The sequence below is a fragment of the Saccopteryx leptura genome, chromosome 2, assembly GCF_036850995.1.
Source record: "Saccopteryx leptura isolate mSacLep1 chromosome 2, mSacLep1_pri_phased_curated, whole genome shotgun sequence".
Taxonomy (NCBI): Eukaryota; Metazoa; Chordata; class Mammalia; order Chiroptera; family Emballonuridae; genus Saccopteryx; species Saccopteryx leptura.
Genome location: NC_089504.1, coordinates 310,271,533 through 310,296,666, shown reverse-complemented (window position 1 = coordinate 310,296,666; position 25,134 = coordinate 310,271,533). Strand labels below are relative to the sequence as shown.

General features: G+C 41.8%; 1 protein-coding gene across 1 annotated transcript in view; it reads right to left on the bottom strand.

Moving 5' to 3' along the window:
- Nucleotides 1-25,134, bottom strand: part of EXOC4 (exocyst complex component 4) — a 701,469-nt gene that overhangs the window by 46,732 nt on the left and 629,603 nt on the right. The window contains exons 15-17 of the mRNA XM_066362739.1: nt 15,620-15,761; nt 6,168-6,346; nt 2,856-3,015 (exon numbers count right to left, since the gene is read on the bottom strand). Coding sequence (XP_066218836.1) covers nt 2,856-3,015; nt 6,168-6,346; nt 15,620-15,761 — 481 coding nt within the window. The remainder of the gene's footprint in view (nt 1-2,855; nt 3,016-6,167; nt 6,347-15,619; nt 15,762-25,134) is intronic.

Here is a 25,134-nt window from a genome sequence, read left to right as displayed (position 1 = left end):
GGTCACATTTCAGCTTCCCCCCACTTCCTCAGGCACTGTTCACAAATCCAACCATGAAAAGCATGATGCAGTTGCCATTCAGTTATCTCCTGAAGAAATGCTTCATGGGCACTCAGCCCACTGATGCCAACCTCAATACTACCTGGTCAGCATTTCACTATCCAGAAGCCATTTTTTTTTTTCTAGTATGTGTTTGAGCCCTACACCGTCTGTCAAAAACTGTGTTAATTTACTTATTTCAGCTAAATAAAAAAAATCATTTAAAAATGATGATTGAATTTAGAAAATTATATTCCTCAGAGCATTAGTAATGCTTCTCCGTACCCCTGAGGCCTCCACGTACTTCTGTTCCCCTTGTCAATGTTATTATGAGGCTAAGTCAATAATGAGATCATTCCCCATAGGAACGGCCAAATAAATGCAGCATTCAGTCACACCTGGTTTCCCTAATCTGAGCAAGGAAGGCTTTCCACCAAAATTAGCCTAAAATAGAGAATTTAATGAAAACACACACACACACACACACACACACACACACACACACACACAAGGATAAGACAGGGAAGGACGACAGAGAAGCAGGGGAACAGGGTAGCAATGAAACAAATGGAAGGACAGATTGGAGAAGAAAGGTTAAACATACAAGATCTATCGTTATACGATTCCAAAGCTAAATTCCTAGTATACATCTTAATAATTGTCAAAGTAATATAATACTTCACCATTCTCTTAAATGTCTCAAGAATTGTTTCAAATTTCCCTGAACTTCTTTTTTTTTTTTTTTGCGTTTTTCTTTTTCTGAAGCTGGAAACAGGGAGAGACAGTCAGACAGGCTCCCGCATGCGCCCGACCGGGATCCACCCAGCACGCCCACCATAGGGCGACGCTCTGCCCACCAGGGGGCGATGCTCTGCCCATCCTGGGTGTCGCCATGTTGCGACCAGAGCCACTCTAGCGCCTGGGGCAGAGGCCACAGAGCCATCCCCAGCGCCTGGGCCATCTTTGCTCCAATGGAGCCTTGGCTGCGGGAGGGGAAGAGAGAGACAGAGAGGAAAGCGCGGCGGAGGGGTGGAGAAGCAAATGGGCGCTTCTCCTATGTGCCCTGGCCGGGAATCGAACCCGGGTCCTCCGCACGCTAGGCCGACGCTATACCGCTGAGCCAACCGGCCAGGGCTCCCTGAACTTCTTAAAGAATCAAAATATCAAGCGAAAAGACACACAAGTACTAAATATGAGGCAGGAATATTCTAGATTATTAAAAACAAATGACTTCCTAGCCATGAAGGAATTTGTAGAATAATTCACCTCGATCTTTGACCGAGATACCATACTCACCATCTATCCTTTTCAAAACTGGTTAAGCTTTCATTAAAACACCAAAGATCTGATGATTGAAGAAAGTATAAATGGTGTGGAGACCACATAAAGAGAGAATAAAATTAACTCTCAAATTTGAAAAGGCACATTATAAACAAACACTAAACATCACAGTCAGCAAACTCAGAAAAGAGGAAATGCTGTTTAAAAGCAGCAGCTTTAATTTCACGACAGGAGAGCGTGAACGGTGATTGGTTTCCACTCCCCCAATGAAAACAAGAGGACATGGGTCTCAGTTAGGACAAGAATGAAATAGAGATGAAATAGAGTCCTATAAAAATACATTCAAACCTGTCATTTATAACGTGGGGAAAAGAAATGGAAAAATCCAAATGTTTACAAATTTGCAAATGATTAAAAAAAATTATGGTTCAGTGATACCATGAAATTTAAAGTAATATTTTCAAGGAATTTTAATAGAGATGGGAAAAATTGCATTTTCTTTCTTTTTTCTTTTTTTTTTTTGTGACAGAGACAGAGACAGAGACAGAGTCAGAAAGAGGGACAGATAGGGACAGACAGGCAGGAATGGAGAGAGATGAGAAGCAACATTTTTTTGTTGCAGCACCTTAATTGTTCATTGATTGCTTTCTCATATGTGCCTTGACCGGGGGTCTACAGCAGAGTGAGTGACCCCTTGCTCAAGCCAGCGACCTTGGGCTTCAAGCTAGTGATCATGGGGTTATGTCTATGATCCCATGCTCAAGCCAGAGACCTGCGCTCAAGCTGGTGAGCCCCCGCTCAAGCTGGATGAGCCCGCGCTCAGGCCAAAGACCTTGGGGTTTCGAACCTGGGTCCTCCGCATCCCAGTCTGGTGCTCTTTCCACTGCGCCACCACCCATTCAGGCAAAAACACTGTTTTCAAAGAGTATAATTGACATGAAAAAATGCAATTAAATGAACATAAAACTACACTGACAGTTTTTTAATTTTGTAGAAAGAGAAATCATGCATTCACATGTATGAAAACTTACCTATCCACACAGCAGGTGCATAAAGACCAAGAGAAAGTATACCAAATACCACAGCCTCTAAATTAAAAGTTTATGAGTAAGATTTGTATTCTTCTTTGTATTTTGTATTACATATGTTATGCAATAAGCGTGTATTACTTTTATAGCCGGAAAAAAAAGTGAAGTTCTACAGTCAAAAGAACTGAGGTTAGACAATAAGAAAAATTACCTATCTAATGACCTTAAGTGTTCAACAGGATATAGAATTACTTTTTCTATGACTGAAGAACATCTATTTCATTTTAGTTTTGCTTTTTTAAAGTTGAGCTATAATTGACATATATTAGTTTCAGTTGTATGACATGATTATACAAGATATATATATTACAAAATCTCATCCATCACATCTGTTTTTCTTTTTAAACTAACTTTTTAAGGAACCAATAATCTACTTTTAAAAATAACTTGATAGGCAATGAGGTCTTGGCTTTGGTCCAGGGACCTGAGCCCAACCTTCCCTCTTACCTTGCGAAGTCCAGGTCCGCCTCCCGCGACATGGTGATGTTGGTCAAATTCTGCTGAAGAACAAAGATGTTCCTACACATTTTCTTGATGCCAGACTCACTGATGCGCCTGAAGTACTGGGCCCCGTTAATGAGGATGCAGGAAATCAGGTGTCCTAGGCCTGACAGACCAGCACAGTGCGGTGGGGAGACAAACGAAGGTAGATTAGTACCCTCTTGTGGAAACTGACACCCAGGATCCCTCTGTTTTAATCCTCCACTAATGTAAGTGACCAAAGAATCCATATCTCTGATGACTTCCCCAGCTGGTATCACAATGATTTCACAGTATGTATACACTGCCCTAGTAATTGCAAATGGAGAGATTTGTTTTTTCTAGCCACAAAACCTAGCAACCCACAGCGCCAGCACTGCTGTGTGCACCCAAAGCTTCCATGATGGGGCTTAGAGACTATGCCAGGTTTTATACTATGGAAGTGCACAGGGACTCTTTTCCTGGACAGATACTTGGGAGTGCAGAAGAATGCATGTAAATACAACATAGCATTTGGCCTCCTGTTCCTCACATGGAACAGACAGGAGTATATTTTATCTCAAACGTTGATTGGGAACCTACATAGGCAAAAATAAATCAGTAAGAAATTGGGCTACTGGCATCGATGCTAATACACCTCAACACTGACCCTGGAGAATATTTCTGAAGTTGTGATTGGAGAGAATGTAAGCAGAAACAAAGTGTGAAAGAAAAGCCCATTATGTGTTAACTGTTGAGTTCCTACCAGATACCCATGGACAGTTCTAGACTCCTCTAAGTGGTTTGTTCTCATCTCCAAAGGACTGCCCTGAGGTCCGTGAAACTGACCAAAGGGCAGTCAGTCCATCAACAAACGACGAGGCCCCTTCCTTCCAGGGTGTCCTGTGTGATTAAGTTGAGCGCTGGTTCAGAACCAAGGCACCTGTAGACCTCCACTTTTAAAGAAGCTAGATTTAATTCTAAATACTTGGAATTAAGTAAACTTCCCTTATTCTTGCAAAGTTGAACTCTAGCAGGCCGCTTCCCCCGAACTTGAATGCCTGTCTCACTAGTTGCAAGCAGTCTCCTCTATGTGTTCCTTCCCTCTTTCAAGTCCTAGTCCCTCCATAGCGACTCCTGTGGTTCAGATCAGAGCTCCGGGCGGGTCTTCAAGGTTAATGGCTCCCTCTGTCTTCCAAGTGGGTTGTCCCTTGGTTAGGAGAAGGCAGCCAGGGGAAAGGAGGGGGTGGGCCCGCCTGCCTCCACCCCCTTCACCTACATCACCTCGAGACCACCGGCTCCTGTCTGTGCTACCCCTTGAAAGTGAAGTAAAGAAATGCACGGACTTTCCAGTTAACACCACACAATGTACTCACGTGAAAAAGCTCTCTATGTACCCTATTTCCCCATGTATAAGATGCACCCATTTAAAAAAAACTTGGGGTCCAAAAACTGGGTGCATCTTATACAGTGGTTGTGGCATTTCTCATGCCATAAATGAAACTGAAGACGAGGCAATATATGAAGACAGTGATTCATCATCAGACACAGAAGAGGACAAGCTAATGGATGGGAGTTTTGACAGTGATGAAGAATTATATGAGTTTTATGATGAATAAAATTTGAATTCAATAACTTTATGTAATACATTGTTTTTTTCAAATTTTGGGCACCAAAATTAAGGTGCCTCTTATACAGGGGAGCATCTTATACATGGGGAGATACGGACCATACAAAAAAGAAAAAATCAGGTCTATGTACAGAGGTCAAAGGTCAAGTTTCACCTAATACTCCAGAGCGCATAACTTCAGGTATAATTCTGTCCTGCCATTTGCAGTAGGTCCTAAGTGTAGGCAGTGGAGGTAGTGGTGGACTGTAAAGAATAGTATATACTAATAAATTTATATAAAAATTATAAGAATAATTAACAATAAACCCAATTAGAAGTCAGTCTGCTTTATGGTATCACCATATACCAGTGAGTCTAAACAATACCTGTGCTGAGAACTCCACACCAAGGAAGGCTGAGACCCTGTCCCCTCCACCCTCACCTTGGGAAACTCAGTGTTACACTTTTGGAATTTAGAAAATTGTATCACAGAGAAATAACTGAAGTCTGAAACACTGAATGACTTCCTAGTTAAAATCTATCCCAAGTCAGAGGGTTCTACCTACAGATGTGGTCTCCCAGCAGGACGACATGTGAAGAAAAGTCCGGGACCCGTGCCTGCTGTGCTCAGGAGAGGCGCAGGCAGGAGCACGAAGGACGTGTGGGAGGTGTGTATTCTCACACCGCACGGCAGCTTCAAGCCCCTGAGCACTACCGCTGTCCCCACTCACAGTGCCAGGGGCCCACTAACAGCTAGCCTTTTAAACACTCACGCTTTTGGCTAACGCCCTTTAGGGACATTTCCCTTCACAACATGTCTCCATCTTCATGAAAAGAGAGGATTTTCTGGGTCCGAATTTGCTGGAACATAACTGCATAAAGCAATCCGTGGCCATGCATCAGCACTTCCCTGTCTTCAGGTTGCTGCTGTCCTTTGGACAATGCGCCTTCTTCATTGTTCTAAGAAGCAACACTGGCTTCATTTTGTGAGGTGCCATGGATACTTTTAACACTCAGGTCTACTTACAAAGCGGCCGAAACAAGAAAAGACGGAATCTAATGGAAGTCCTACAAGGAGTCCTAAGACAGGAATTCCGCATGAGAAATTACTTGGCTGGCCTCATGTTTTTCAAATGTTGCAGGTAAATGCCTTAGATGGTACCATGTCCCATACTATTCCCCGCCTGCCCGCCCGGGAGGCATTTCTGGATGCAGCCTTCCCAAAATCCCTTCTAATCAGAGGTTTCTATTGTTTTCCAAAAGTAACACATTGTCTGAGAGAACCTCCCCCTCACTTTGCCAATAATTTTAGCCAACCAGAGATTTTTTTTTTTTGGTTCTCTCCTTATCGTGTGTGTGTTTCTTTTACTTTTATGAGCTCCTCTTGAGTTAATTCATGCCCCTCCACACATTTACCCGTCTCACAAGTGGCATGTCAGGGAGGCAGCCGGGCTGCCATCTGCCTTATCTTGGATTCAATCTCCTTATCAACCAGGAGCAGATGGTAGCCATATTGTTCTCTACCTAGCCATTCACAGATACGAGGTATTGCAGCCTTTAATCAAAAAAGAAATAAAAATCCCAATAACCGTCTTCTACATGTTTTGAACTTCAATGACAGAAAAATAAGGAAACCTTCATCCTTCTTTCCTCCCAAATGCCCAGGGACAGGGACAGGAGCAGGGTCAGACCTTCAAATATATATTGGAACTTGTGCTGCTGAAGGCTGGCACTCATGGCTTCTTCGATGGCACTGATGTCTTTGTTGAGCTTGACTACCAGAGGGTCATAATCCATACTCTCCACATTAGCAACGATGGCATAGTTCCCCTCCTTTGCAAGAGGGATGAGATAGTGGAAACAGTGAACCCTGAAAGAGAGACATGGGCAGAGCAATTAGCAACAAACCTTTCTGATTAAAATAATGATCTTTTTGTGACAGTGAACTCATATATTTGAAGAGGCAGGGCTCCTGTAAAATTTTACACATCCCTCCCCATTTTCACCAAAAAGCCATTGTAGTTATTCTATAGAACAGCTAAGTGATCCTGAGCAAGTCAGCTTCTGTGATTCTTGCTTATTTGATCCATATGTTATGGGTGAGACGTGAGCTCTAAAATTGTTTTCAGTGACAGGACTGTATGTATGCATAGTGTGAAATGCATTGTACCTTTCAACGGATATTGTTGTGAAAGTGAGAGACCCAATTCACAGATCTTACATGTGTAAGCTTTATAACGGCACTACACTGGTTTCAATCCCCAATTCCAACATTTATTAGTGTGTGACTTCAGGCAAGTTATTTCTCTCTGTCTGAGTTTCCTGAACTGTGCAATGGAATAACAACACTACGCAAGGAGCTCTGGCATGAAGGCATGGCACAGTGAGTGTTGCCTATCAGCCCTATTAGCATACTTATTAATGTTAATATATGACTTAAATAAAATATGGAACATCCATAAATTTGTTAACAGTTGTGCTAGGCCCTGACAATGTCAGTCAGTTTGTGTCCTTGCGGACTCCAGAGCCTGACGGGGCCAACCAAGAAAAAATAACCAAAAGAGGGCAGTGTTCCACTAAGAAGCACAGATACTGATATGACAGGAGGTGACACGTGAGTCACAAGGACATATCTGAGTGAGCTGGAGGAAGAACTATATTTCTGTGTTGAGATGGCCTGAGTTGCTTTGATTACACACAATTCTTCATTTTTTAAAATTTATTGGGGTGCCTCGGTTAATAAAATTATATAGGTTTCAGGTGTATAATTATATAACACACCATCTGTATGTTGTATTGTGTGTTCACCACCCCAGGTCACATCTCCTTCCATCACCATTTATCCCCCCTGTATCCTCTTCTACCCCTCCCCCCACACCCTCTCCATTTCCTTTTGGGAGATGTCAGTAACTGCCAAAGACCTCTGAGGTGGGTAAGGATTGGCTACTTTGTAACCTTTGTATTAAGTTGAGATGAAAAGCGAGTTTCAATCCAAATAATTCTACTGCACACATAGGAATTTATTTTAAAAAACAAAACAAAAATACCACCCATAGTTCAAACAGGCCATTCTGTGAGCTCAGTGAAGTCCTAACTCTCCACTGGCTTGTATGCTCTATCTGATGTCACCATGGAAGCTTCCCAGGAGGGAGAGCTGAGAACAATTTGGGTCAGGATTCTCTAATCCTTATAGTCAGCATCAGGTAACCAGGAATATTCCTAAGCCAATGGCTGCAGAAGCCTTGGGTATCATCATCCCCAATCCCCAGTGAGGCAAATACAGGCTTGACTATCCTTTTTAAAGTCAGGTTTATTGAGAAATTACAAACAGAAAAATTCCCTCTATTTAGAGAACTGTTCTATGAGTTCTGACAAATGCAGGCAGTTGCGTAAGCACCAGCATAACCAAGTTAGAGAATAGTCCCATCTCTCCCGGAGTTTCACCGTCCCCTTTGAAGTCAGCCCTGCTCATACCCCAAGCTCTTGACAACTGTTGATCTACTCCCTGTCCCATAGTGTTATCTCTCCCAACGCCATGTGAATGGAATCACACAGAATGTGGCCTTGGGCATCTGGCTTCTTCTCCTCCTCCACCTCCTCCTCCTCTTCCTCTTCCTCCCCCTGGTCTGGACAGTTATTGTGTCGTTTATGATGATGGACGACCTTCAAGCAGCCAGGAAGGAAAAGAGCCACTTTTTCATCTTAACAGTATCTTTCAAAGAATGGTTTTAAATCTTATGAAGTTCAATTTATCACTTACTTCTTTTATGGATAGTGCTCTGGGTGTTACAGTTAAGAATCTTTGCCTACCCAAAGTCACTAAAATTTTTTTTGTATGTTTTCTTCTAGAAGTTTGAAAGCTTCAGGTTTTACATTTAGATCTATAGTCCAGTTTGAGCTCGGTTTTGTAGGATTATGTGCTGCATTCTTATAACCTGTTCCTGTAAGGGAATCCTGATATCTTGACTACCTGTTCATCTTCATGGCTAATCATCTTAACAGCTGGTAATCAACTAATGATTAATTGCACCAAAAAAAAAAAAAAAGCTAATTCTGACATTCATGTGCAACAGGCAAAAATGTATAGTTTTGACAAAGATACCGGTAAATGCACTGTTCACAGATTCCTCTAGAATCTGATCTTTGTGTTAGAATGAAAGTCAACCAACTGTGCAGCAGGATTAATAACTAGGGAAATTGATTGGTTCTGGGGTTGAAATGTAAACTGAGCAGCTCCTAGTTGAAAATAAAATCAAGGCCAATGCCGAAGTATTTTTACAGTAGATTATAAACACCATAACTCAGACAATTGGAAGTCCATGGACAAAGGCATGAGGTGTGGACGGAGGACAGCTTTGGGGATTGATGAGTGATTCATTTTAGTGAACACAGATCACATGACAGAGGCGTGAGGTGAGCTTAGGGGGATGGTTAGGGGCCAGCTCATCTTAGGCTTTGGACACCATCCAAGGACTGTGGACTTTGAGAAGGCTTAGGAGGATTTTAGGAGGTGAAATGACAACATCAGATATGACCTTTGACAAGGTCACTCTGGCACCGTTTAAACGGTGGACAATATGGTGGAGAAAACTGCAAATAGAGAGACTAATTAGAAAGTTATTATGAATTAGAGGTGATAGCTTATGAGATCTTGAAGTCAGTGGCAGAGAGGAGTTACAAACACTGTTCGAAGATTCTATCTTCCTATCCTGAAATGGTCAGAGATGAAGAAGAATTTAAGTAGTCACTGACAAATGCCGAGTTTTAAAAAAGAATAATAGGCTTATTTCTTCTTTTCTTTTTATTTCTGGCATGTCGTTGCTGACCTTAATATGACTTTGGCATTAAGGGTTCCTGCAAATATTGCTGATTACACAGCAGGACGGTTGATTTTCAGAAAGTGCACACTTAGGATCCCAACAGTGAGGGGCAGCTGCTCTTGAACCCACTTGGAGCCCTGCGGATGGGAGAGAATTGGCCAGCCAGGGTGGAATTCTCAGCATCTTGGACTCAAACGGAAACTTAATTTTGTTCTCAAGTTCATATAGGAAAAAAATACGAAACAATTTGTTTTTGTATTTTTCTGAAGCTGGAAACTGGGAGAGACAGTCAGACAGACTCCCGCATGCGCCTGACCGGGATCCACCCGGCACACCCACCAGGGGCGACACTCTGCCCACCAGGGGGCGATGCTCTGCCCCTCTGGGGCGTCGCTCTGCCACGACCCAGAGCCACTCTAGCGCCTGGGGCAGAGGCCAAGGAGCCATCCTCAGCGCCCGGGCCATCTTTGCTCCAATGGAGCCTTGGCAGCGGGAGGGGAAGAGAGAGACAGAGAGGAAGGAGAGGGGGAGGGGTGGAGAAGCAGATGGGCGCTTCTCCTGTGTGCCCTGGCCGGGAATTGAACCTGGGTCCCCCGCACGCCAGGCTGACGCTCTACCGCTGAGCCAACCGGCCAGGGCACGAAACAATTTTTTATGGTCTTACCATGTCTCTCATTTCTTGGGGGTGTCATTTGCCTTATGTTTCAAATTGTGGAAAGGTACTAATTGGGGTTAAATGTGACCCACAGTGACACAATTAAAAAGTCAAATGCTTTTTGGATGGGTCCTTCTACACAGAACCTACTGGCTTTGAGAACACTTAACAATATTAAAGAAAAATAGGGACTACAGATATAAAAATATTTGGAGGAATAGGACAAATTTTTGGCATTTGGAGTTAATCTGTACTTCCTGTTAGCATTTCCCAATAATTTTTAAAAAATAATTCATTTTTTAATTAAAAGTTTATTTTTATTTTTTAAGATTTTATTTATTCACAATAGAGAGAAGAGAGAGAGAGAGAGAGAGAGAGAGAGAGAGACAGTGAAGGTGGGGAGGAGCAGGAAGCATCAACTCCCATATGTGCTTTGACCGGGCAAGCCCAGGGTTTCAAACTGGTGGCCTCAGCGTTCCAGGTCCACGCTTTATCCACTGCGCCACCACAGGTCAGGCCACTTCCCATTAATTTTAAAAAATAATTTAAAAAATTATTGATTTTTAGAAAAGGAGTAAGGGAAAGAAAGAGAGAAAGAGAGGGAAACATCAATCTGTTTCTGTATGTGCCCTGACTGGGGATCGAACTGGCAACCTCTGCACATTGGGATGATGCTCTAACCAACTAAACTATCTGGCTGGGGCTCACATTAATTTTTTTTCTTCTATCAGTGTTCTTATGGCAGTGGCTTCTTGGGTAAAAATGCCAGAGGCAGTGCCTAACCAGCCATTTCTTCATTGTACCAGCCCCTGGACTACATAAGTTCCAATTCTTCCTTACAGCAGGATGGGAATAAGACAAACAAAGCTGATGATAATGACAAGGATGATGCTGGCCACGCAGCATTCTGCATCTCTCAAATACATGTAGTGAACTACCAAGTGAAAACAGAATCTCTAACCCAATTCATTTTCCATCATGAGAAACAGATTTTCTTTGGAGAAACAGCACTTATTTATCTGGGTTTGGTTTCAAACCAGCTACTTCCCAAGGGTCACTGATCTTTATATTGAGCACCTATTCTGCACTGGGACTCTTATGGGTTCCGAGGCCACAAGAGTGGACAAAACACACCTGGTTCCTGCCTTCTGGAGTTAACAGCCTCTTCCACAGTCATGCACTGTGCGAGCCCAGGACACTTAGCAATCTGCTCCATTTTAGCATTATTATACTACAGTATCCTGATTTGTTTGAGATGGGTCTTATTCATTTTGTAAACTTATTCATCATCAACTCTAAAAATAAAAAGCTACGTACTGTGACAAAGAATGACTCAAGTGTGCGAGCATTTGCTATCTGAGCTACACACAGAGTGCTCTGTCTAGTTTTATAATACCATATTTTAAAAGAGAGAAAGACAAAATGGAGCATATTCATAAGAAAGCAACCCTAATGTTGACATCATGTCATACAAGGAGTAGAAGACATTCAATTTAGAAAAAATGAACTTGTTTAGTATTTGCAGTCAAAATCAAGCAAAGATCACCAGCATCCAGGACTCTCAAACTCAGCATTTTTGTTTTTCATTCTTAAAATAATTTTCTTCCCTGTTTTTATATATGTTTTCAACTTGCATTGAAGGATATATAACAGATGCCACAGCACTGAATGGCTTCTTGTAAAGTTAATAAGTAACGACTACAACATGTTCAGTATCATAGACTAGCACTGCCAAGATGTACAAAAACAAAAAGGGCTGGCTAGAGGCTAAGGGTTGAAAAGATTTTTACTCAAATGTGTTGAAAAGATCCCCCTTGGAATCACCTACACCACAAGCAGACAATTCTAAATGGAGAACACATTGCATGCCCACAAATCAACCACCTGGTTCTGGGAGCTGGGAGAGCAGTGAATTTGATGCTCCCTTGTTTTTCTGTGCAACCAGGTAACAAAGGCATCAGAATGGTACTGTGTGGATTCTCTTTTCTTTTATGCCTAGTGCATTGACAATAATCTAAAAACCACGGTAAATCACATCAGACAACTCAGAGGAAAAGCCTTATTTCCGGACAGCTGACTGTAAGAAATAAGTTTCGAAATCATGCTGAGTTAAATAGATTCCTACTATGTGATGCTCCTTCTCTTGCCCCACTCACAAGGTACTCACAAACAGTAACAGAGAAACTCACCAGACAAGACAATGAAGAATAAAAAAAGCAAGTGGCATAGTAAAGAAGTGACAGCAACAATACATTATTAAGTGGGCTTTGCCTGGGCACATCAGAAAGATGTCCAAGTTCTAACTGGACTACAAATGCCGGAACCGAAATTCTGTTTATATTTTAAAAATCTAAATCTAGTAAAAACTCAAAAAATAATATATACTCTCTCAACTTGAATAACATCTCTTGGTCATCCAGGAGAAAATGTATATTACCATACACTTCCTGGTCTTCAGGTTTCTGATCCTGAGGTTTCAGAAGTCTATATTTAACGTCTATTTGACATTGCTATCTAGATGTCTAATAAGCATCTCAAACAGAACATCTCCAAGATGAAATTCGTGATTTTTACCCTTCACCCAACCTTGTCCTCCCTTAGTCTTCCTCACCTCGGTTAATGGCCCTGGAACCTCCAACAGATGCTGTGACCCCAGAGCTGGTGTTTTCCTTGAGTCTTTTATTCTCTCACTGGTTCCAGCCCCTACACCCAATTTGATCTATCAACAGATTTTATCGGCTCTCCCTTCAGAATGGGTCCCAAGTCCAACAATACTTCTCACACTTCCACCTCCGTCACTCTGGGGCTTGTACCCGGTTTCAACTGCTCACTCTGCTTCCATTCATAGCTCTCCCTAAAATTCTTGTGCCATTTACAGCCAAAATGATCTCTTAAAAATGTGAATGAATGTCTGACTTATTTCACTTAGCACGCCACTCTCAAGACACATTGATGTCATTTCAAATGGCAGTATTTCATCTTTCCTATGGCCGAGGAGAATTCCATTGTGTATAGGTACCATGTTTTCTTTATCCAATCATAAACATGCTAAGTGAAACAAGACAGAAAAAGTCAAGAACCGTATGATTTCAGTCTCATGTGGGATATAAAACTAAAAGGAACAAATGAACAAACAAGAAGAACAAACAAAAACTCATAGACACAGACAACAGCATGGTGGTCATCAGGGGGTAATAAAGAGGGTAAAAAATATGGTGACGGAAAAAGATTTGACTTTGGACGGTGGGCACACAATGCAATCAATACACAGATGATGTAGTGTAGAATTGAACACTTGTAACCTACATAATTTTATTAGCCAATGTCACCCCTATAAACTTAATTTTTTAAAAAGATTGAGAAATAATGTGAATGAATGATGAATGGAATAAAAGGCTCTTATGGCTTCTTAATGCACTTGGAATAAAAAGGGAACTACTCACTTGGTCTGAAAGACCCTATAATGTGTCAGGTTCCATGACGCCATGTGATCAGGTGCCGGCTGCTTCCTTACTCAGCCTTCCCTTGTCCCTATTGCTCCGCTCTGCCCTGTGCACCGGGTGACCACCAGCTGGACCCCTCACACTTCCAAGCCTGATCGTTGTCTCACGACCTTGTGAGAGTTTCTCCCTCAGCAGAGTCAGAAACTCTTTCCTCTAGGCCTTTGTATAGACAGCCCCTTCTTATTACCTTGTCATGTTTTCTCTGACCTCTATCTAGAAAACAAACAAACAAAAAAAATACCACTTTCTAGTCAACCGCAGCCACTCTCTGCATTGTCCAGAATGGCGGCACCGGCCACACTCAGGTACTGAAACACGTGAGTTGTGCCCAGTCCAAATTTCAATGTGCGGTGAGTGTAGAATATGCAGATTTCAAAGGCTTGGGACAAAAATTATAAAATGTCTCAAAATTTTTTATGTTGACTATATGCTGAAATAATGTGTTGGTTATACTGAGTTAATAAAATGTTATAATTTATGTTTCCCTCTTTTTTCAAATGTGACTGTTAGAAAATTTAAAGTATCTTTGTCAGTGGTTTCCAACTGCTGGTCTGTAGACCAATGTTGGTCCGCCAGAAATTTCGTGCCGGTCTGTGAAAGAGTTAACCACCCTGATGTATGAAGATTATAGACCCTCTATCTTCATACAACATCTTGGTGGCTGAAGACCATTGGCCTATGTGGTTCATGCGTAGCTCTTTTTCTATTTCTATTGGATAACACTGCTCGGCTCCATTATTGTTTTAGTTGCACTTATCTCAAATTATCTTTTTTGCTTCCTCATTGGCTGTCTCTCCCCATTAAATGTAGTTCCGTGACAGCAGGGACCTTGAGTGTTTTTCAATTGCTACATCCCAATTTTTACAACTCTGTGTGGCACAGAGAAGGCTCTCAATAAATATTCATTGAAAGAATGAATGAATAATTAAAGACTCCCTAGTCCTTTCTTCCTACCACTTCTCTATAACAGAGGTTACCAAAGCTAATCAGAATATTCTACACTGCAGGGGAAGAAACAGGAGGCCAAGAGTTTAGTATCTTTGAAACTCTTTTCTTGAATTATTTTAACTTAATCTCTTCAGTTGGATTTTAAATTCTTGAAGGAAGGGCTCATGGTTCCTCCTGCAAACTACTTTCTTTTTTTCATAATAAATTCTTTGTATTTTAATTTTAAAAAATGTATTGATTTTAGAGAGAGAGAAAGTGAGAGAAACATCGGCTTGCTGTGCTACTTATCTATCCCTACATGATTCTTTTTTTTTTTTTTTTCCCACAGAGACAGAGAGAGAGTCAGAGAGAGGGATAGATAGGGACAGACAGACAGGAACGGAGAAAGATGAGAAGCATCAATTATCAGTTTTCATGGCAACACCTTAGTTGTTCATTGATCGCCCTCTCACATGGGCCCCGACTGCGGGCCTTCAGCAGACCGAAGAACCCCTTGCTAGAGCCAGTGACCTTGGGTCCAAGCTGGTGAGCCCTTGCTCAAACCAGATGAGCCCGCGTTCAAGCTGGCGACCTCGGGGTCTCGAACCTGGGTCCTTCTGCATCCCAGTCCGACGCTCCATCCACTGCGCCATCACGTGGTCAGGCCACTGGTTGATTCTTATAAGTGCCTTGACCAACAGGGATCGAACCTGCAACCCTGGCATATCGAGATGATACTCCAACCAACTCAATTACCTGGCCTTGGCTGTGTAGTACCTTCTTGATTAGCACAGCACCTTAGTCAAAATATCAATAACAATAAAGTCATCATGTCCACAAAGCTACCACATTTTGCATACTTACTATGTGGCAGGCATTGTATTATGTCATTTACAAGATCTATAAGTTAGGACTTAGTGTTTCCATTTTTAAGATGAATAAACTGAGGGCTAGTAAACTTAATTAACTGTCTTAAGATCAAATAGTCAGCTGGTATAAACATTCAAATCCAGGCCATTCTAATGTCACAGGCCTTGAAAACTCTGAATCACTATATTCACAACATGTGCTCAAAGTCTTTAGGGCTAGCTGAATAACACTAGTAATCACTTTCTGTGTAAAAAAAGGACAACCTAATAATAAGAAAAAATTATGGTGATACTCCCCACAAATAAGCAAGTGATGTATGACCCATGGTATATTTCAATGTCGAAGTCTTGTGCGTGGCAGTGTCATACCTGACTTCCAGATGGAGGACCAGCAAGCAGCGGTCAGCCATGTCCTGGAACGACTTGGCAAGCTCGCTCAGAGTCTGTATGATCTGCTCGGACACGGGGGGCAGGTCCATGGTCACATGGCTATCCTGAGCGGGAGACAGCACTGAAAAAAAGGGGGGAAGACAAAACACCAATCATTCCACCAGATGCCTATGACATTTTTGAAAATGACATGTTATTTGTTGCCCATCATGTCATTTTTACCAATTTGGCTAATGTTGGTGTTGGCAGCATTAGACGTCTGGGACAGGATAGGCTATTTCTGTCCTTGATTACACAGAGGAGCCCAGATGATTGTCTTGAATCTAGTCACGGAATGACAAAAACAGTTTCAGAGTTGCACTGGCCCATCCACGTGGTCTATGCTTGTGCCATTTCTCCAGCTCCCAGTGGCTGTGCAGTTTCTGGTCACACACCCACACGGATGTTTGTGAAAGGAAAGTAGAGACTTTTCAGGGCAGCCGATTCCATCTCTGAGGGACGTGCGTCTCCTACATCAGGCCATCGTTGTTTGTCACCATGGACGTCTAATCACTGGCCCTGACTCTGCCAACTCCACAGTCGTTCCCCTACGTGTCAGTACCTCCAGCATTAGAAATATCTCCTTTGGCTTCCTTGCAAGTCTTCCCAAGTTTTTTCAACCAGTCTTCAAATAAATTAATAATTTTACAGTTCTAATACTTCACCAACAAAAAATCATCCTGATTGTTCTGTGTTTCCCTTGAAATGTGGGATGCAGGACCAAACAATAAGTGGGGCAGAGTGGTCTGATCTGTCTAGACAGAGATATCAGCTCCTTCGTTCTAGATGCTGTATCGCTTGCATGGGAGACTGAGTTACCGTATTCCAGGCAGGGGTGGTGGTAGTGTGCTGGATTCTACTTTAATCCATATAGAGCTTATAGTCAACTAAAAGTCCTACAAAGGTCTTTTCAGAAAATTTTATAAAGCTACCTTCTATGTATTTCCCAATTAATTGATAAAAATATTAATAGCACTTTGACTATGTCTTCAGGAAAATACCGAACAGCAAAAATGTGATTGACATTTATGTCTAGCCTTCTATCACATGTCTAGTGCCCCACGATTCTTAAAGGCCATGAATGGTAATCTGGCAATTTCCCCCAAAAGTTATTTGAGTTCTCTAGAGTCTCATAGCCTGGTCGTAAGTCCTGTGTTCACTAATTATGTGACCAAGAGCAATTGCTTAAATTATGCCTGACTCAGTTTCCTTTTCTGTAAAATGGAGATAATAGTACCCAGTGCATGAGGTTGTTGGGAGTATTGAATAGTTTAATGTAGATAAAACACATAGACCCAATAGCACATAAAACTCACTCAATATGAATCTAAATCAACACAAATAATTATTTTTCATTAGTATGTGAGTTGCCCAGATCAACAAGCTTAATTATAGCAACAAATTACTTCAAAGATAATTCCAGCTACTTTGAAGTTTAATTTCCATTTCTCAGTACTTCTTGCTTTCTCATCTGAAGATTCTTCTCTCTCTCAGACACAGCAAGTGCTACTGACTACACGTCGGGGAGTGTTCCCCTTAGAGGTGGGAGCCAACATCTGGCTGCAGCAGCCTCTCCAGCAATGGGCTTCCAGGGCTGCATCCATTCCTAGACTCTTGCCAAGCCCAGAGAAGGAACCAGAGAGACAGGCACGACTTCTTAGGCTAAGCACTCTCCTATGGAACCAAACTTTAAGAAATTACCACAGCAAACATATAGAAAATAATTTTGGTTAAAGGAATGGATGTGTAAGGAGGAAGGGAGTGTAACGATGTAGATTTAAAATTACTACCAGCCTTGGTATCACCTAAGATGCTCACTAACTCCACCTGCAGGAGGCTAGATGTGTGACATTGCATTTGCTCTGTGATGTTAACATTATTTATGGTTGCATCACTAGGTTAGATTGCTGCCTTCATAATGTCTTCATTTGGCTGGGTGAAAGCAACTATAAGGAACACTGATCAAATATCTCAAAGCATTTTAGGGCTTTTGAGTTCCTGGATTCCTCACTAACAGTGGCATAGAGAGCTACTATGTATCAATGAAAACAGGCAGAAAGATCCTGAAGAAACCGGACTGTGTCCAAGGTTCAAAGTTCTACAGTGGCCCCCCTTGTCAGCAGGGGATACATTCCAGCACCCTGTGGAAACTGTGAATGGTACTGAAATCTACATATAATATTTTTTCCTCTACATATAGTTTATACCTTTTCACTTAAAAGAAGCACTTTGCAGTTTCTCTCTGGCATATTTAAATTGCCAGCATTCCACTAGTCCCATGCTTTGGGGCCATTATTAAGTAAAATATGGGTAACCTGTACACAAGCATTGTGATACCATGATAATTGATCTGGTAACAGACAAGGCTGCTTACTAAGTGCCTACTGGGAGGGTACACACAGTGTGGATACGCTGGACAAAGGGGTGAGTCACAGCCCAGCAGGACAGAACAGGACAGTGTGAGACTGCATCATGCTACTCAGAATAGTGCGCATTTGAAAACTCGTGAACGGTTTATTTCTGGAATTTTCCATTTAATAGTTTTGGACTGTAGATGCCTGTGGGTAACTGAAACCGTGAAAAGCAAGACCACAGATAAGAGGGGAGTATTGTACTAATGTCCCAAACTCGATCAAAGGCATTCTGGACAAATTCCAGCAAGAAAGTAAAAAAAAAAAAAAAATTGCCTTCTTATTATAGAAATATATAATTTCATTATGTGTTGCAACTCACCATTGTCAAACTGTGTCATTTAAAAAAATCCAAGTAGAGTAAGTTAATGGTAATATAAGAAGATAAGCAGCCAAGATAAAACTTGCAATGAGTGAGGTAAAAACAGTTTAGAATAGCAGCACACTGTACATTTCGCTTGACTGCATAGTATTGCCAAAACATAACATTCAAGTAAAAAGCAACATGAAAAATTACACCCAGTGTTCCACTGCCAAGCTGGCTTGCGAATTCTTGAGGGCTCACTGAAGTTTAAGGAGTTTTCCTAACAAGAAGGAATACACTGAGCAGAGAAGTGCTGAGCATGGCAAACCCAGACAAAACAAACAATGACCTGGCTCTTAAGTGTCCAATGGAAATCTACAAAAAAGCAGGGAGGACAGAATCTGCTGTTTGAAAGATTGTAGTCAAGACAGAAGGTTATGAGACACACACACACACAGCTGCACATACCCTTTTACAGGCTACATGGTTGTACATTTACCTTGGGGATTGTTCTTCATGTTGTCAGAAAACACATATACTATGAGCTTTAAAAATATTAGTACTTGAGTCTGACCAGGTAGTGGTGTAGTGGAACGAGTGTCAGCCTGGGATGCTGAGGACCCAGGTTCAAAACCCCAGATTTGCTGGCTTGAGCGTGGGCTCACCAGCTTGAGCGTGGGGTTGCCGGCTTGAGCTCAGGATCACAGACATGACACCATGGTCGCTGGCTTGAGCCCAAAAGTCACTGGCTTGAAGCCCAAGGTCACTGGCTTGAGCAACGGGTCACTGGCTGGCTGGAACCCCCCAAGTGAAGGCACACATGAGAAAGCAATCAATGAACAACTAGGGTGCTGCAACCACGAGTTGATGCTTCCCATCTCTCTCCCTTTCATCTGTCTGTCCCCCCCCCCTTCTAAAAATGTATGTGTGTATATATATATATTATATATATATATATTAGTATGGAATCATTTTGTTAAGATATGCACTTGGAGCTGTTTTTTTATCCTGGGGATGAGTCACATGATCCATCTTATTGACAATATCCTTGTTCCTCTTAGAGACATTGCATAAAAGCAGGCATCTTTGAGACTCCCAGCTGACTATCTGTGGCAATGTAACTGGCTTTCTATATGAAATTGGTCTATGAGGCAGCTGCAAAGATGGTCTTGTGGGGCAAACACTGCCTGCGAGGTGAACCAACAGATGTTTCCACTTCTCTCTTGCTCATTCCACCAGAGACTCCAGAAAGCTAAAAGTCTGCATCCCAGCCTTGCTTAGTGGCTAGAAGTGGCCAATGACCCTCTACGTAGATTCTTCTTTGGCAACTTGATCTAACCCTGGGCTAATTCTGCAACTCATTTTTTGACAGGGAACAAAACAAAACAAAAGTGGATTCTTGCCACTAAAGTTTTCTGGATTGCACTTTCAGAAGAATCTGCAGTGCCACTTGCTCATCCTCCACTGGTGCTTGGCCGGCTCCTCTCCCTGTTGCGGCAGCTCCCCCAAGTCCAGGCTGCCCTCCTCAGGCCCTTTGTCCTTCCTGCCCTCTGCCACTCCTCTCTCGAGGACATCAGGTCCATATGGAGGCTTCAAAACAACTGAGAACACTTGCTTTCCCCGCAGTCTGGCCTCCCATTGACTCTCCCATGTGCCATCACCTGACGTCTGCCTTCGCTTCTTTGTCAAGCGATGATTCTGATAGTCATCACCAGTGATGGCCTAACTGCCAAATCCACTGGGCACTTTCCAGTATCAACCTCATTCAACACAACTGGCCATTTCCTTCTTGAAATTCTGTTTTCCTTTGCCTGCTAGGGCACCATATTCCTCTGGGAAGCCGTCCACCTCCCTGACATTGTTTTCATAGTTTCCTTCACTGGGTATTCTTCTATGAGTCCACTCATATATGCTGGTGTTCCCAAAGATCCATTTATTTTTATTGGTCTCCCTTACTCATCATGCTATATGTTCTCTCTGAGTGAGCTCATCCATTTTCATGGTTTTTGCCATTATCTAGGAATGGATGACTCCTGAATTCCCTCTGATCAACTGTTTGCTGGCAATCTTTACCAGCACATCCCATGGGCAAATCGAATGCAATGTGTTCAAAACTAAACTCATTATCTGCCTCTAGCATCTGCTCTTGATCCTGAATTCTCTTTCTGTCAGCAGCACATCAATTTAAGAATCTCAGCTGCAAACATGGGTGACGTTTGAATCGCTTCTCTCCCTTACTCCCCTCAGCGAAGACTAATTTCCGCCAACTCTGTTTCATACGTGTTTTCTTAATATAGTTTGTCTTTTCTATATCTGCAGTGATTTGCTTGGTTGGCCCTCATCTTGCCCAAGGACCCCTGGAATAGTCTCCTGACTGATGCCTTTGCCTCATGCCTTGTCCCTACCTTCATTCAATCCTCCATATTTAGCCAATTAGACATGAGTTAGAGTTACTAACTTAAAACAAAAATTTGGCTATGTTAATATTTTGTAAAAATCAATGTTTTTTTTTAATTGAACAAATAATTTCATTGACCAACATAACATGGCAAATTAATTTACATAATAACAGATGGGTCAAGTCCAGGAAAGGCAAGGAACTTCTTGCCATCGACAACTCTAACTTTCTCCTTAGTTTCTTGAGTATATCCTAGGGACAGAGGGGGGATAGGGAAGTAGTGCATTAGAGCTGGTTTCCCAGGCTATTTGAAATCTTGCAAAAGTATAGTTCAAAGCGACTCTGGTCAACCCCTATAGCCCAAGCACTTTCTCTATAAATTGGGTTACCTTTAGAAGTCACAGTAATTTCATGAGGCCATCTTGCTGCAGCTGAGACTTCAGGGTCTCTATTTTCTATTGATATAAACTCCCTGGGATATCAAACACCCAGCATCTCACAAAAAAACCCAACAGACTAACTGTCATGGAGAAGCAGTCAGCGTAGGCCATTAGGATGTCTCGAGTGGTTCTACATCCTGATATTAACCAGACTGAAATCTGTTTAGGTTTTAAAATTAGTCAAAATTGGACTCATTCAGACCCAGAAGAGCATCTGTTTTCAAGGATGCAGCTGCTACACTTTCAATGGCAACTTGCTGTGACTTCTTTAATTGCCTCGTATGAGGATGTCCTTGTGCATCTGCAATATTATCTAAAATTGCTACAATATTAGCTTAGACTGGTATCAGCTGTCATCAAAGTGATAAATTGAACAGGGAAGGACGGTTATCACAGCAGGAACAGAAAGGTTAACTCTGTGAATTCTAACTTTTGAGAGGATGGAAAAAGACAATGAGAAATGATCCTATGAGATTTTTCTCACTGGGAAATGTTTCCGAAGATCACATTTTGCTGCAATCATTATTTCTGACTCCTCTTCCTATTTGTACAGAGAAATGACAGCCACCGCAAAATGATCTCCGCTTCCACCTGGATGCAATTATTTAATTTCCAATCTTTAGTTTTCTTATTTAGAGAATTAAGGTAGTAGCACCTTCCTAACTCCAAGAACAATGTGTCAGTAGGTTTTGTAAATAATTTTGAGATCTTCTGCTTTTGTCAGCTGGATACTCTTTAAAAAAAAAAATTAAAAATGGGAATGCTGAGTAGGCCTGTGACATTAAGAAATAATGGGACTCACAGAGTCAGTGGGGACAGTGGCAGGAGACCCTCTGTCTCACCTCTTCTGCTTGTTAAATGCCGGTGAGACATGCTATCATCAGGCCTGACATGGGGCAGAATTTAAAAATGTTACACGCTATAAAGCCACAGCTCCCAGTTGGAACTTTCTTGCTGGCTAGCTCTATCCTCAGCCTTCTTAATTCCCCTGCACCATGATCCCTACTTTTTTATTCATTCCCTTGAATTATTTGCAAACCCATAAAAGCTAACTTCCCCCACCCTAGTGTTTTGTACACAGTAGGCACTTTTAAAGTGTTAAGTAAATTATACATCAATAAATTTACTAGTTTCTGGAATGGATATGAGAGCTTCACATGCTGAAGTATCTACTGTCTTATTAGCATCTAATGTGAATTTCCTAAGGACACAGATGTCCTTTCCTCCTCATCGAAGTCAATGGCTCCAAATTAAAATTTCATGGTGACACTTTTTGATCGCTCTTTCTCTTTCCCGAGACACATTTTTAACACCTAACTATTCTCTGCCTACAGTCCTAGCATTAGCCAGTATTACCCAGCCATTTATTTAGATGGTCTTTCCCACTTTCCAAACAACCTACACCTAGTTTTAAGTTCTTTTGCTATATTTCTGCATAAGTACGGGCCTTATCTCAGAAACCTGTTAGGTAGGCTCTCTATAGTTTGCCTCCTATTTCAGAAGCAATAGTTCTTTTGTTCCCAAATAATATTTCTTTTCAGTCCGGATTTCCTCAGAAATGTTGGGTTTGAGCTAGCAAAGCCAACTGATTTTTTTGAAAGCCAAAATGCTGACTCAGGTTGTTTCCTGACCTACAGAATTAGGATTGCAAAGAATGGGGACATAGTGTGCATTGTTCAGATCACATCCCAGACACCCAGCCATGCATCCAGCCAGCTCTGGAAATAGCACCTACTGTCTGAGACATCATATCCAACCAACAAAGCCTTTTATACCTAGTAGCTGTGTGCAAGAATGCTAAGCCTTTCACTGCTGCCTCGGGAAGGGAGCTCTCTTTTGTCCATTCTAACGGGAAAAAGGGCAAAAAGTCAAACAGGAGGAATTTTTTTTTAAACGGGGGGTGGGGTGGTGGTGGAAGAAATTTATTACTAGGAAGGAAAAGAGAAACAAGGATGGGGGCCCTGAAGGGGAAGCTGTCTTATTTATATTTCCTTTTCCAGGGTCTATTCACCTAATTGATAATATATTTATGGCAAAATAATGCTTCCAGTGGGTACAGGGGGAAAAGACCTACTTTCTTTTCTATCATATCATTTGTTAGTGAAATGGTCATTTGTTATACCTTTCACCCCGATAAAGCCCAGGGCAACATGGCTTCTTAGCGTTCTCTGGGACATCTCCCTCTCATTCCTTTCTCTCTCTCTCCTCCAAAATGATTTCTATTACACTAATTGTGGATAGTAACTCTTTGGGAAAGAAAAGATACTCTTGTCTTACTCATTGCCCAGGTAATGACTCAGATTATTATGATGAGGCCAAGAAACCCCAAAGACCAAACTCTGATAAAGAACTTAACTTGACAGTTGCTGCTTAAGAGTCATTTCATCTCTACGAAACCACACTCTCTCCTGCTGCTTCCAGAGAAATAAAGTTTATTCTTTAACTTTTTATTTTCTCTAAAACATATTTCTTAACAACTCTAAGCCTCATTTTACTAATTTATTCAACTTATAGTTGCTGTGAGGACACAATGGGGGACTTGGCCCCTAACAAGGTGTCTGTCACAAGACTCAAGACCCTCCTTTGAACTCTGGCCACACTCTACCTCCCTCTTATGGCCGTGACACACTCCACCTTGCACCGAGTTTGCCTAAGACATCCCTGGGAGTGTGTGAGATGCATGCGGAAAAGCAACACATTATTCTATGAAATATGGCATCTTTCATAGCCTGTAGTTTTTCTTTACACTCAGCAATAATGCTTGTTGAATTTACTCTTTAAGGACAAATCAAAGAATCTTATATCCTTTTTTTTTCTTTTTCATTATATCTGCACAATGCCTTAAACTTAATGTCTTCCAAAGAGTTCACTAGCCTGGAATGTTATTCTACTTCAGGGTAAGAAACGAAGCCTCGGAAAGGCTGAGTGGTTGGAACTGAAGACTGATTCCAAATGTTGACCTATGTATTAGGATGAAAGGAGAGTTGTGTAAGGCACACTATGGACAGCAAAACAAAAATAAAACCACGGTGAAAAGGAGAGATGTTTCCCTAAGCTACGACAGGATAAGAGGCCAACTCTGAGCCAACAGAATGCACTAGACAGGGCGCCGTCCCACAGAGGGGAAACCACAGGCCGCTAATCACCTAGCAGGGCTGATGGCAGGTAATAAGCCTGTGCATGCCCCAGGTGCTCCAAGGCACTTAGCTTTGGGCTCCTACCTCCCTACAGTGCGAAGCAGCACAGATGGTTTTTACACGTTGTGGGTGATAACAGTACAGACCTCAGTGTCTTCTGGACCTGGGGGGAAACAATATTGATCTTTCTTTTATTCCAAATAATCCTCCCCAAGGCTTCATGAAAACCTAATCATTTACTAAAAAGGCGTGTAGTGTGACCAAATGAGCTCCTGTCAGAAATGAAAGTTTCTAGAAATGAGGGAAAAAAGCTAATGAACAGCTTCTGTCCTTCTGTTGGAAGGCACTATTGTGGCGCTCTATTAGATTTCCATAGACTCTGTGAGTCTTCTGTATTTCTGTAAAACCCCACAACAAAGAGCATCCTAAAGTGTTAACCAATACTTAACCAGGTATTTCAGGTGAATAGGAGACACAGATTAACAGAATCTGTTTTAACAGAATTTTAGAGGCAAAAATAGTATATGGCCAAGAGATAACACTTATCTATGTCAAACAGCATCCTTCCAGCTTTGGCATTTGTAAATCTTCCAAAGAGCCTTAGGGGATGGTTTATTCACTGTGTAAATTAGAAACATTAGGCCCATTTACAAATGGTGAAACTGAACCAAACAGAAATAAAGCACGTTTTCCAATATGACATGGCACACAAGTGCCACAAATCAACATAGAACTAAAGGAGTTAAATTGAAAGTCCGATAAGGG